Source organism: Vipera berus (assembly GCF_964194415.1).
Source record: "Vipera berus genome assembly, chromosome: 3".
In the NCBI taxonomy this organism is placed as follows: Eukaryota; Metazoa; Chordata; class Lepidosauria; order Squamata; family Viperidae; genus Vipera; species Vipera berus.
The window spans coordinates 6,795,362-6,809,817 of record NC_138204.1 but is presented as its reverse complement, the minus strand read 5'-3'; the positions used below and the strand labels follow the sequence as shown (position 1 = coordinate 6,809,817).

The window sequence follows — 14,456 nt, the reverse complement described above, 5'->3', positions numbered from 1 at the left end:
GTATTAATGTGCGGAAGAAAAGGATATTAGTGGTGGTGCAGTGCTTAGAATGCAGGCCGACTCTGCCGACTGCTGGCGGTTCGATCTTGACCAGCTCAAGGTCGACTCAGCCTTCCATTTTTTCCGAGGTCGATAAAATGAGGACCCAGATTGTTGGGGACAATAGGCTGAGCCTGTAAACTGCTCAGAGAAGGCTATAAAAAGCGCTGTGAAGCACTATGTAAGTCTAGGTGCTATTGCTAGTAAGAGCTGTGGTAGTGCAGTGGTTAGAATGCAGCACTGCAGGCTGACTCTGCCAACTGCCAGCAGGTCGATTCTGCCCGGCTCAAGGTTGACTCAGCTTTCTATCCTTCCGAGGTTCATAAAATGAGGACCCAGATTGTTGGAGGCAACAGGCTTGTCTCTATGAAACTGCTTGGAGAGGCCTGTAAAGCACTGTGAAGCGGTATATAGAAGTCTAAATCGGGGGTGCCAAACTCGCCGTGTCACATGACGTGTGTCGCAACGTGTCGCACCTTTCTGCCACCCTCCCTTTGCCGGAGCTGGGGTGCGTGCGGCTTCCATGTGACGCCTCCGGACAGCAGGCCAGCAGTTTGACACCCCTGGTCTAAGTGCTATTGCTCTTTTGCATTCGTGAGTCAAGAAGCAAGATTGGCGGCGGGGTGGGGGTGGGGGTTTGGGGAAATTTGGCAAAATGCACGACAACTTACCCAGGATCAGCCCGACCATGGAGCTCAGGTAACCGGTGCCGCTACCTAGGTTCAGGAAGGAAAGTCCGGGCTGGAGATCCAAGGCTTCCATGACTTCGGAGTAAATGCAAGGGGCAGAGAGATGAATGTTCCCATGTTTCCAGGCCAAATCTTTGTAGGCGTTCTCCTTGAACTCCTCCAGGTAGTAGTCTGCCCTGTCCACAGCCCTGAAGGCCTCCTCCACTAGCTCCGACCGAATGTACTGAGCCTCTTTCAGGTTATCAATCAACTCGTCGTTGTCTTCTCCGGCACTCACTGCCCCTCCCATGGTCCTCACTGGTTCAAAAAATCACGCCTGGATTACAGAAGAAACAGGAAAAGTCTTATTAGCCACCATTCGGAGAAAAAAAGTTGAGGAGAGACTCGTGGGCGTATACAGGCAGTCCTCGACTTACAACAGTTCATTTAGTTATACGATCAGTAGGAAGCAGTTTCTCTGACAGCGGCCAAGCTCTGCTGTGCTGTATGCAAAATGAGGCTAACCGCCCGCTGTTAATCAGGCACCGATGGCCATATCTTAAGTCTCTATTGGTGTTTTATTTTTATTTTTTGGGCTATTATTGTGGCTGTTTTTAATGCTCTTATTTGCTGATATGCGATCATAATAAAAATGGATTGACCGTTTGAAGTTACAACGGCACTGAAAAAGAGAGACTTATGACCGTTTTTCACACTTACGACCATTGCAGCCTCCCCAGGGACATGTGATCAAAATTCAGACGCTTGGCCACTGACTCATATTTACGGCGGTTGCGTGTCCTGGCATCGTGTGATCCCCTTTTGCGACCTTCTGACAAGCAAAGTTAATGGGGAAGCCAGATTCACTTAGCAACCGTGTTATTAAACAACTGCCATGATTCACTTAACAACTGTGGCAAGCCGAGTCATAAAAAGGGGCAAAACTCACTTAACCAATGTCTCGCTTAGCAACAGAAACTTTGGGCTTAACCGTGGTCATAAATTGAGGACTACCTGTATATACAAAGCACACACAGAAACCTTGTTAATCAATTTCTTTCTCAGGATATGTATAAACTAAAAATTACGGATAAATGTAAGAAAGGTATTTTTATTTAATTGATACAATAAGAATTGTATTAGTTTAAACATGAGACAGTAAATACCAAGGGGAAAAGAGAGGAAATATTTAATGTAGTAGCCTGAAACCTGTACTAAAGATATTCGTATGTTATTGAATTATTAGTCCTTCGGGAGAAGGGCGGTATACAAATATAATAAAAATTAAATTAAATTAAATTAAAAACTCAGCCGCCACGTTGCTTTTTAAATATTTAAATGTAAAACTAGAAAATCAATACAACTTTTATATATATAAAAAATCTCTCTCTCACCAGAGATTTTCCTTTAAAAATCTCAGAAATAAGAAATGTGAGTTCCAGTTGGCTTTTGACATTGTGTGCGCTTTTGTGAAGGAACAGAGCACAGAAATATGACAATCTGTATTGTCAATGGACAAAAGAATGTGACTTTATAATAGAAAGAGGAGATTGTACGTGGGATAAATTCAGATTGTCCTTCACCACCTTTGGCACCGCAGATCTCTGAACAATTCCCTTGGAACTCCTTACAACAATCATTCACAATTTTGTTAGTGTAATTAGCACTTTATTAAGACACCCGGCAGCTTCTGGACCAAACTACAGGTAGTCCTCGACTTACGACCCACCACTGAGCCTAACATTTCAGTTGCTAAGGGAGACAGTAGTTAAGTGAGTTTTGCCCCCTTTTACGACCTTTCGTACCACAGTTGTTAAGTGAATCACTGCAGCTGTTAAGTTAGGAACACGGCTGTTAAGCTAATCTGGCTTCCCCCACTGACTTTGCTTGTCAGACGGTCGCCAAAGGGGATCACACGACCCCTGGGGACACGGCCACCGCCATAAATACGAGTCGGTGGCCAACTGTCTGAATTTTATTCATGCGACCATGGGGACGCATCAACGGTCGCAAGTCTGAAAAAAATGGTCACGAGTCACTTTTCCCAGCGATGTTGTAACTTTGAATGGTCACTAAACGAACTGCTGTACGTCGAGGATTCCCTGGAACGAGCTGCGCTCTGAAGCCCGGTTCTTTCCTAAATGTAGCTGCTGCGCTGGCTCAGATAACGTACCTTGGAGATGAAGCTGACTCAGGAATGACTCACCAGGGTCCCTGTATAATTTCGCAGCTGCTGAACGCCAAACAGAACAACCTGCTCTCCATGTCGATGGAGGTTCTCCAGTCATCCAGGTCATGGTTGTCCCAAAGGTGCTTTCTCCAAGAGGCAACCGGACTTTCTTGTTTTTGTTTTATTATTATTATTTATTATTTATTTGTTTTATATACCGCCCTTCTCCCGGAGGACTCAGGGCGGTGTACAGAGCAATAAAGTAAGAATACAATAAAGCAATAAAGTGAGAAAATTTTAAAACCCAAATCCATCAGGTCAGGCCGGCTTGTTGGAATAGATAAGTTTTTAGATCATGCCGGAAGGAGCGAAGGTCGGGGGCCATCCGGATGTTTTGAAGATGTTTCGCTTCTGTTCCAAGAAGCTTCTTCGGCTCTGACTGGATGGTGGGGGAACGGAAAGATTTATACTCCTTGCAGACGGGCTGGTCATTTGCATTCTTTTAGAGAGTCCTTGAGACCACCTGGAGGCTTATCTGTGTCCACAACCGCCGTCTCTCAAAAGGGGAGGAGGGATACGGTATCATCCATCTCCAGTCTACACGCTGTCCTTTCAGCAGTTCCAAGAAGGCTCCACACCCATTTCCACCACTCAGGTGACCCTGAGGACACAGATAAACCTCCAGGTGGCCTCAACAGCTCTCTAAAAAAAGGCAAATGACCAGCTGTCTGCAAGGAGTATAAATCCTTCCGTTCCCCACCATCCAGTCAGAGCCGAAGAAGCTTCTTGGGTGAGAAACAAAAACGTCCTCAAAGAAAAACAAAGAAAGTCCGGTTGCCTCCTGAAAAAAGCACCTTTGGGATAATCTGCTCTTTACTGGGAAGCAGGAAACTGCCTTTCCTTGTTTCTCTACACTTACCTAAACAATAACAACAACAAAAAGGCCCCAAATCCTACAATGCTGAATTCTCCATTACACTACCTCAGTTTACAACCATAGTTGTGGCTGGGATTATGGTTGTAAATTGAGCCGGTGATTAAACGGGTTACCATGTAGCCATGCCTGATTTTACAACCTTTTTATTTGCAGCTGTTATTAAGTGATTCACCACGGTCATTAAGTGCATCCATTGTCCACAATGAATAATGATGATGATGATGATGATGAAGATGATGATAATAATAATGATGATGATGATGACGGATGAAACATGTAACAGTGATACCCATTGTCATCGGGGCACTGGGAACTATGTCCAAAAGCTTTGCAAAATACATCAAGAAACTGCAGCTTCCTGCAATAACTCCAGCAAAGTTACAGTTGCAAGAAAAAGTATGTGAACCCTTTGGGATTACGTGGAGTTTTGCATGAATTGGCCATAAAATGCGCTCTAAACGTCATGTAAGTCACAACAATAGAAAAACACAGTCTGCTTAAAATAATACTACACAAACATTAGCTGTTGTCATGTTTTAATTGAAGATAAGATGGAAACATTCACAGTGCAGGGTGGAAAAAGTATGTGAACCTTTGGACTTAATAACTGGTTGACCCTCCTTTGGCAGCAATAACCTCAACCAAACGTTTCCTGTAGTTGCAGATCAGACCTGCACAACGATCTGGAGTAATTTTGGACCACTCCTCTTCACAAAACTGTTTCAGTGTAGCAATATTCTTGGGATGTCTGGTGTGAATCGCTCTCTTAAGGTCATGCCACAGCATTTCAATCGGGTTGAGGTCAGGACTCTGACTGGGCCACTCCAGAAGGCGTATTCTGTTCTGTTGAAGCCATTGTTTTGTTGAATTACTTGTATGCTTTGGGTCATTGTCCTGTTGCATCACCCATCCTCTGCGGAGCTTCAGTTGGCGGACAGATGGTCGTACGTTTTCCTGCAAAATGTCCTGATAAACTCTGGAATTCATTTCCCCATCAATGACAACAATCCGTCCAGGCCCTGAGGCAGCAAAGCAGCCCCAAACCATGATGCTCCCTCCGCCATGTTTTACAGTGGGGATGAGGTTTTGATGTTGGTGTGCTATGCCTTTTTTTCTCCACACATAGTGTTGTGTGTTTTTCCCAAACAACTCAATTTTGGTTTTATCTGTCCACAGTATATTTTGCCAGTAGTGCTGTGGAACATCCAGGTGCTCTTTTGCAAACTTCAAACGTGCTGCAATATTTTTTTTGGACAGCAATGGCTTCCTCCGTGGTGTCCTCCCATGTACTCCATTCTTGTTTAATGTTTTCCTTATTGTAGATGTGTCAACAAAAATGTTAGCATGTGCCAGAGATTTCTGTAGGTCTTTAGCTGACACTCTAGGATTCTTAAGCATTATGCGCTGTGCTCTTGCAGTCGTTTTTACAGGACGACCACGCGTAGGGAGAGTAGCAACAGTGCTGTTGTTGTTGTTGTTGTTAGCTGCGAAGTCGTGTCCGACCCATCGCGACCCTATGGACAACATTCCTCCAGGCCTTCCTGTCCTCTACCATCTTCTGGAGTCCATTTAAGCTCACGCCTACTGCTTCAGTGACTCCATCCAGCCACCTCATTCTCTGTCGTCCCCTTCTTCTATTGCCCTCGATCTTTCCCAGCATTAGGCTCTTCTCCAGTGAGTCCTTCCTTCTCATTAGGTGGCCAAAGTACTTGAGTTTTAGCTTCAGGATCTGGCCTTCTAAAGAGCAGTCAGGATTGATCTCCTCTAGGACTGACCGGTTTGATCGCCTTGCGGTCCAAGGGACTCGCAGGAGTCTTCTCCAGCACCACAGTTCAAAGGCCTCAATTCTTTGGCGCTCAGCCTTTCTTATGGTCCAACTTTCACTGCCATACATTGCAACTGGGAAGACCATAGCCTTGACTATACGCACTTTTGTTGACAGGGTGATGTCTCTGCTTTTTAGTGTGCTGTCTAGATTTGCCATGGCTTTCCTCCCCAGGAGCAAGCGTCTTTTAATTTCTTGGCTACAGTCCCCATCTGCAGTGATCTTGGAGCCCAGGAAAATAAAATCTGTCACTACCTCCATTTCTTCCCCATCTATTTGCCAGGAATTGAGAGGGCCAGATGCCATGATCTTGGTTTTCTTAATGTTAAGTTTCAACCCAAGTTTTGCACTCTCCTTCTTCACCTGCAACAAGAGGCTCTTTAGTTCTTCTTCACTTTCTGCCATTAGAGTGGTATCATCTGCGTATCTTAGGTTGTTGATATTTCTTCCGGCAATCTTAATTCCAACTTTTGATTCATCTAGCCCTGCCTTTCTCATGATGTGCTCTGCATATAAGTTAAATAGGCAGGGCGACAGTATACAGCCTTGCCGGACTCCTTTCCCAATTTTGAACCAATCAGTGGTTCCGTGTCCAGTTCTCACTGTTGCTTCTTGACCCGCATATAGGTTTCTCAAGAGACAAATAAGATGGTCTGGTACTCCCATCTCTTTAAGAACTTGCCACAGTTTGTTATGATCCACACAATCAAAGGCTTTAGCATAGTCAATGAAGCAGAAGTAGATGTTTTTCTGGAACTCCCTAGCTTTCTCCATGATCCAGCGTATGTTGGCAATTTGATCTCTAGTTCCTCTGCCTCTTCGAAATCCTGCCTGCACTTCTGGTAGTTCTCGATCCACATACTGCTGAAGTCTAGCTTGTAGGATTTTAAGCATGACTTTACTAGCATGAGAAATGAGTGCAATGGTGCGATAGTTTGAACATTCTTTGGCACTGCCTTTCTTTGGAAGGCAAAGAAAGGCAACAGTGCTAAACTTTCTCATTTGTAGACAGTCTATCTTACCGTGGACACATGAACATCAAGGCTTTTGGAGATACTTTTGTAACCCTTTCCAGCTTCATGCAAATCAACAATTCTTGATCGTAGGTCTTCTGAGAGCTCTTTTCTGCGAGGCATGGTTCACATCAGACAGTGCTTCTTGAGACCAGTAAACCCAAAACAGGTGTGTGTTTTTAAAGGGCACGACAGCTGTCAGCAACACATCCAATATCATCACACTGGTTGGAGTCAAGGTTGGCTCACTCCTGGCTCCAATTAGCTCTTGGAGAAGTCATTAGGCTAGGGGTTCACATACTTTTTCCACCCTGCACTGTGAATGTTTCCATCTTATGTTCAATTAAAACATGACAACAGCTAATGTTTGTGCAGTATTATTTTAAGCAGACTGTGTTTTTCTATTGTTGTGACTTACATGACGTTTAGAGTGCATTTTATGGCCAATTCATGCAAAACTCCACGTAATCCCAAAGGGTTCACATACTTTTTCTTGCAACTGTACAAAAAACTGCGCTACTTGGAACATCTTACATTTTAAGGAGATACCTGGTTGATACCTAGGATGCTGGCAGCAACCCGTGTCAACCATTACTGCCAGTCAATTTGAGTGTTCAGTTGACTGAGTTTCATGTTTAATGAATAAAAGTTAAATAATAATAATAATAATAATAATAATAATAATAATAATAATAATAATAATAATAATGATGATGATGATGATGATGATGATGATGTTGGAAAGGACCTTGGAGGTCATCTAGTCCAACCCCCCCGCTCAGGCAGGAAACACTATATTACTTCAGATAAGTGGCTGTCCAGTCTCTTCTTAAACACTTCCAGTGTTGGAGCAATTACCACTTCTGGAGGCAGGTTGTTCCACCGGTTGTTCTAGCTCTCAGGAAGTTTTTGCTAGTAGAAACAAATTGTGATCATGTGTTCATGGGACACATGCAGGCTGGTTACTGAACACCCACACCATGATCATTTAACCACAGGGGTGGGAACTTCGGATCCAGGTCATCGTACAACAGTAACTGGGAGACCTGTTGTAATATCACTAAGCCAACCATTATAAGTCGAGGATGATCTGTTCTCTATGTTTAGTGACCACCTAATTTAGCCATTACTTACAGTTATAAAGGTGATGAAAAAGTGACTTTACAACTAATCCTCGCATGTATGACCTTCACAGGTCTGTAAAGCAAAGAAAACGTGAAGTAAGATCATAAGCACCGTTGGGGTTTCACATGGTAACTGCTTTGCTTAATGACTGCATTGCGGTTGCTAAACGAGGACCAGTTGTATTTTTCCTGAAATAGTCTTGAAGTCTACGTTTGGTCCTGGCCCTCTTTTTTAAGGAGATGGACTCTGATAGTGGACCTCCGCAGAACACCTCCCACCCCAATCATTTCAACAGTCCCCCACTCCAGTTGTCTTAATATGCACCTCTCAATAGTAGCAATGAGACTTGATAAGATAACCTTTATTGTCATTTTTTGCTGTGGGCACAATGGCGCACATTTTAAAATGAAATTTAGTTGCTTGCTCTCAAAGTGTACACATACATAACACACATTTAAACATACTATATACAACATATGTATACACCTACATCTGGGAAAGATTGAGGGCAGGAGAAGGGGACGACAGAGAATGAGGTGGCTGGATGGAGTCACTGAAGCAGGAGGCGTGAGCTTAAATGGACTCCAGAAGGTGGTAGAGGATAGGGAGGCCTGGAGGAACGTTGTCCATGGGGTCGCGATGGGTCAGACACGACTTCGCAACTAACAACATCATAGATCTACACCCTTACGTATAAGTAACATACAACTATTAATCACTGTCCATCTTGAATACATAACGAAGGAGGAAGCTTGAGAGTTCATAAGGTTAATGCCGTATGGCAGTGATGGCGAACCTTTTAGAGACCGAGTGCCCAAACTACAAACCAAAACCTACTTATATATCGTTGGGTGCCGGGTGGGCGTGGCCCATTGGGTTGGTGTGGCCCATTGGGTGGGCGTGGCTGCGGTGGTAATGGCAGACTGGGTGAGACTAAAAAGTTCAATCAATCAATTCCAACTTTGCAAGATCTTTTTTTTCCCCGCGAGAAGTTGAAATTGATTGAACCTTTTTTTTTTGCACACGGTGGTGGAGGCCTAAAGCGAAAAGGTTTTATAAACCCAGCTGAAGGCCTAGGACTGTGGTGACAGCGCGCGTGCCCACAGAGGGGGCTCTGTGTGCCACCTATGGCACCTGTACCATAGGTTCGCTACCACGGCTGTACGGAATGAAACTAATGGCTGAATCTGGATGTTCTGCTGCAGATACCACGAAGCCCCCTCCTCCCAGAAGGGAACAAGGAAAACAGGTCATGGAGAGGGTATGTAGTGTCCCAGACAATCTTGCGGACCCTGCTCAAGCAACGCTTCTGTGCTATGTCCTGGATGGAGGGGAGGGAAGTGCCAATGATCTTTCTGGCCGTCCTCACCACTCTCTGCACCGCCTTCCTGTCTGAAGCAGGGATGCTTCCAAACCAGACTGTGATGCTGTGTGACAGGATGCTCTCGACTGTCCCTCTGCAGAAAGTGGTCAGGACAGGGGAAGGAAGATGTGCTTTTCTCATGCGACGCAGAAAATGCAGGTGCATTTTCTTTATAATTGAATGCATAATCTACACTTAAAACTGAGCTGGATCCCACGAAGAATGAAAGATGCTGGAAAGGCACATATGTGCTGATCAACCTGAAAATAGTAATTTAGCCACAGAGGTCAAAGAGTGGGTACAAAATTCTATTATACAAACCTGTGATGTGTTTAATTTTGTTGGATCCTTGCCTCAAAACTAATGCAACCTCCAATTCAATATTTCAACCTGAAATCCTCTAAACCAAAATATTCTTAAATAATTGCTTTAACTGGGGTCATGGTTAAGTATCACATTAAAATTTTTACATACTCTCTCTTTTGGCATGCCAGTTTTAATCAGCGAGCACTTTGTAATTTCAAGTGCCATTTAGACAGTCTGTTAATAATACATATAGGAAAAAGAGCACGGGAATTTTAATTAGAGTATTTTGCTCTTCTAACAAGACTTGTAGAAGCAGCCAATCTGGTCGTCAATTTCCAATTTAATATGTTTTACTTTGGCATGTGTTTAGGAAAACCAATAATCCACTTGTATGTATCAAAACTATATCAATAAAACACACTGCAAAATCTAAATGGGAAATTGCCACTTCAGCAGAGATCTCATTGAACACTTATAAATATTGGCATTGTATTTAGGTGGATTTGGGATAATCTGCAAAACAACAGCTATAAAAAAACAGGCACTAAGATACTTATTTATTAGATTGATACACAACCTTTCTCCAAGAGTTCAAACAGATATACTGTTTCTTATCACAACAACAATCTTATGAGGTAGGATAAGCTGAGTCACCAAGAGAATTTCTACAGATGGAGTTGAATCTGCACTATAGGCAGCCCTTGACCTACGACCATAATGGATCCTTGCCCATCATGGTTGTAAGTCATGATGGTCACGTGACCTCATGTCACGTGGCTGACCTGATTTTATGACATTTTTACAGGGGTGGTCACGTGAGTCACCCCGGTCATTAAGCGAATCCAGAGTCATTAAGGAAATGCCTTGGTTGTTAAGCGAACAAAGGTTCACTCTGTAACGGCCAGTTTCCACCAAAACTGTCATAAAACAGGGTCACTTGACTGCTGGACACTGCAAAGGGCCAGGTTGCCAAGCGTCTGACGTTTGGTGGAGGGGTGATTGTCGTATCTTTGAAGCGGGGTCGCAAGCAGCCCCGAGGTAGGTTTGTCATAATTTTGAATAAAACTGGTCGTAAGTTGAAGAAAATCTGTACTGTTGGCAGAGTTAAAATGTGTGCAGTCATCAAGCGGCCTAGGCCTAGGCCAGGGGTAGGTCACCTTGGCGCTTTTATGACTCGTGGACTTCAACTCCCAGAATTCCTGAGCCAGCACGGCTCAGCTTGCAAACCTCTCCCTTTCCCCTCAGCGTGGCTGGCTCAGGAATTCTGGGAGTTGAAGTCCACGAGTCATCAAGCGGCCTAGGCCTAGGCCAGGGGTAGGTCTCCTTGGCACTTTTGACTCGTGGACTTCAACTCCCAGAATTCCTGAGCCAGGAGGGCTCAGCTTGCAAACCTCTCCCTTTCCCCTCAGCGTGGCTGGCTCAGGAATTCTGGGAGTTGAAGTCCATGAGTCATAAAAGAGCCAAGGTTGCCTACCCGTGACTATACGCTTCTAATAGTGAAATTCAACATTCAGGCCCAAGAAAAGTACCTCAGTCCATCTTTAGCAATGGGTCTGCACGGGCCACAATGCTGTCCTTCCCAATTCGGTCCTTGATTCTGATTTTATCATCAGACTTTATAGGGTTGGGAGGGTGCCGGCTGCAAAGGCTGCCTTAATGGATCAATTCAGCAGCCTGTCTAGTTTAAAAAACTAAGTTTTCAAAAAAAACAACAACAACACAAAGAAGAGGGGGGACAACTTATTTTCCAAAGCCCCAGAAGGCAGGAGAAGAAACAAGGGATGGAAACTAATGGAGAGGAGCAACCTGGAATTAAGGAGAAACTTCCTGACAGTGAGGACAATTAACCAGTGGAACAGCTTGCCTCCAGAGGTTGTGGGTGCTTCATCACTGGAGGTTTTTAAGAAGAGACTGGACAGCCACTTGTCTGAAATGGTATAGGTCTTCCTGCTTGAGCAGAGGGCTGGACTAGAAGACCTCCAAGGTCCCTTCCAGCTCTATTCTGATTGAGTAAATATTGCTTTTGTCATTGGTGCCAACTAGACGCCCTGGGACACAGGTCAGATAGGCAAAAAGGGTGTTTGATTTATTTATTCATTCGTTCGTTCGTTCATTCACTATTATTCCATCTTTATTTTTATAAGCAACTCAAGGCAGTGAATATATCCAATACTCCTTCCCCTTCCTATTTTCTCCACGACATCAACCCTGCAAGGTGGCTTGGGCCAAGAGAGAGGAATTGGCCTAAAGCTGGCTTTCAAGCCTAAGCTGGGACTAGAACTCACCGTCTCCTGGTGATTGGCTCAAATTACCTAGCCAGCTTTCATGTCTAAGGTGGGATTAGAACTCTTTTAAGTCTCTCGCTTTCTAGCTTGGTGCCTCAACCACTAGTACAAGGAGTAGGCAACCTTGGCTCTTTTATGAATCGTGGACTTCAACTCCCAGAATTCCTGAGCCAGCATGGCTCAGCTTGGAAACCTCTCTTTCCCTTCAGCATGGCTGGCTCAGGTATTCTGGGAGTCGAAGTCCACGAGTCATAAAGCGGCCTAGGCCAGGGTTAGGCAGCCTTGGCTCTTTTATGAATCGTGGACTTCAACTCCCAGAATTCCTGAGCCAGCATGGCTCAGCTTGGAAACCTCTCTTTCCCCTCAGCATGGCTGGCTCAGGAATTCTGGGAGTCGAAGTCCACGAGTCATAAAAGAGCCAAGGTGGCCTACTCCTTGTACTAGCGTTTCCTTGATTAGGCTGGTGTTTGCTCTTTGATGGTTTGTAGGTCGGTAATTCCTTGATCGTAAAAATGGGTGGAAAATAAACGCCAATATTATCTATCAGCTGACCACCTTTGAGAAAAAGATTTTTATTTTATTTTTTTTAGAAAAAAGATTATGTGACGACTAAGGAGATGTTCAGTCATCCTGGTCGCAGTTGTCCCAAAGATGTTTTTTCAAGAGCCAAGATTGCCTACCCCTACGACTAGACCAAACTGGTATTGCTCTCTTTCTTCTCCTCATGAACTGCAAAGTCTCTATCTTGTCTATTGTAATATACACCTTTGGGTCTACCTTTCCCCAGAAAGACTTGATTCTGATCCTCAAGTGAAAAGATCCTGAAGCAACCCTCCCTCCCATCCGTCGGTATCAAACGAGGGTTTCTAGAAGGGAACGTGAACAGATCGCTTTCAGAGAAAAGCAAACACAGAATGGATCTCAATAAAGGAGAATATTTATAGCTCGAGGAATGGATGTTCCAAGTATTTGTACTCAGCCTTTTGTGGATCCTGCAAAACATGGGCCAAAACTAAGAGCTCAAAATGGGATTTAAGTAGAAATGCACCTCTTTCTGGCATTCAGCTGCTGGGGCTTCGTAGGGCTTAATGCTTACTGTCAGCACATATATTCTTGTTCACTAAACAATATATTCCAAGTTAAAAAGATCCTCCATGCACAAGACATCTGCACTCTGACCTGGCTGGTTCTCTCATTACAGGGCTATTAGCATGCTTCTACATGCTTTGTTCAACCACAGAGATAATTGGTTTGCAGCCAATTCTGGGCACACTTACTGGAAAAAAAAGTCTCCTGCCTACGCTGCCCTATCAGTGAAGAACTGTCTACCCCAGGGGAAGGAGGGTGTGGATGATAATGAATAGCTTTCTGACAACAAAACTCATGTTGCAGCCCAGGCCTACTGCAGACAGCCTAGTTTCCAAATGCCAAAAAAAAAGTGTGTTGTGTTTCTTTTTCTGCAATGACCACCACAATCCCTGGCATTTGTTCCATGCAAACAAGAGTGTCAAAACTTTTATTCCTTGGATGGCAGCCCAGATGTTCCTTCTATTTACAGCAATGGAGTTTTGCTAAAGAACTTTGCCTATGTTCGCAGGACGCAACCTAAAACGACAGAAGTGATTTTCGCACTGAAAGGAAACACTTGGTTTTCAATGCAAAACAGCCCCATTTCAGACAAAAAAAACCAAAGCAAAACCAGAGGTACTTTCCAAAAGAAATTCAAAGCACTCAAAAGATAATTGCACAGGCATTCCGAACAAATCTGTGTCTATGAAGAAATGCACGTTATTAAGACATTGTGAAAAAAACACCTGGTTCTTTTATAAATGGTCAGGAAAGACTGCTTACAAGACAACATTTGCAGAAGTTGCAAGACTGTATAACAGCAGCTTTCACTGTGACAAATACCCACAAGGACTTTTCGGATTAAAAACTAGGATAAATATTTACCTTATCTCCAGTATGCAACTGGGGGGTGGGGGGTGGGGAAGAATCTTGCTTAGGATGAGGGTATTATGAATACAGGGCAGAAGAAAGTTGCTAATCCTTTCTCCATAAGCAAGCAACACATCATTTCAGGAAAGGCCCACCTCAAGAGAGAGAAATGGGACAATAATTTTGGTACGTGTGCTTGATGTTACTCTAAAGGGCTGTGAGCCAGCCTTCTCCGATCTCCAGATATGCGGACCCATTCCCAGACGCTTCAGCAAAGGCTGGCTGGGGAATTCTGGTAGCCAAATTCCACATATCCGGAGAGCTCTCGGGTTGAGAAACATCTGTTAAGAAGAAATGGCAAAGTCCCATGCACTGCCAACCATTTATTAACCAAATAAAGCAGCTTGCTTTGATGACATTACACAGAAAAACAACCCAACCAGCCGTCAACATGTAATACCCAAAGGGGCTGCAAGGCAAGCCACAAAAAACCCAGCAGGGTATTATTTTCAGATTAATATTTTCAAGGCCCCTTTGAAGGGTTAAGCAGGGCGAGGGGAGCTTTTCCAGATATGGGGGCTACTCACCTATGATGCACAGCCAATAGGGCAAGCTGGGCATTGTGGGAATACCTAGCAGGGAATCCCACCCCATAATGCACTGCCAGTATGGGAGTTTGGGCGCTATAGGAATGTCTAGTAGGGAATCCCATCCCCCATTATGCCCAGCCAGTATGGCAAACTGGGTACTAGGGGAATCCCTAGCAGGGAATCTCCCCCACCCCCAC

General features: G+C 44.2%; 1 protein-coding gene across 10 annotated transcripts in view; it reads right to left on the bottom strand.

Annotated features, from left to right (window-relative positions):
* The window catches only part of PCMTD2 (protein-L-isoaspartate (D-aspartate) O-methyltransferase domain containing 2), a 66,099-nt gene that overhangs the window by 51,083 nt on the left and 560 nt on the right, over positions 1 to 14,456 (bottom strand). For 9 of the 10 annotated variants that reach the window (XR_014025919.1, XR_014025920.1, XR_014025921.1 and 6 more), the window contains exons 2-3: positions 7,787 to 7,849; positions 711 to 1,044 (exon numbers count right to left, since the gene is read on the bottom strand). Coding sequence is in view for 2 of the 10 variants with exons in the window: in XM_081323810.1 (XP_081179936.1) it covers positions 711 to 1,017 (307 nt within the window). In the remaining 8 variants the exon portion in view is untranslated. The remainder of the gene's footprint in view (positions 1 to 710; positions 1,045 to 7,786; positions 7,850 to 14,456) is intronic. The other variant, XM_081323811.1, reaches the window with a different exon arrangement.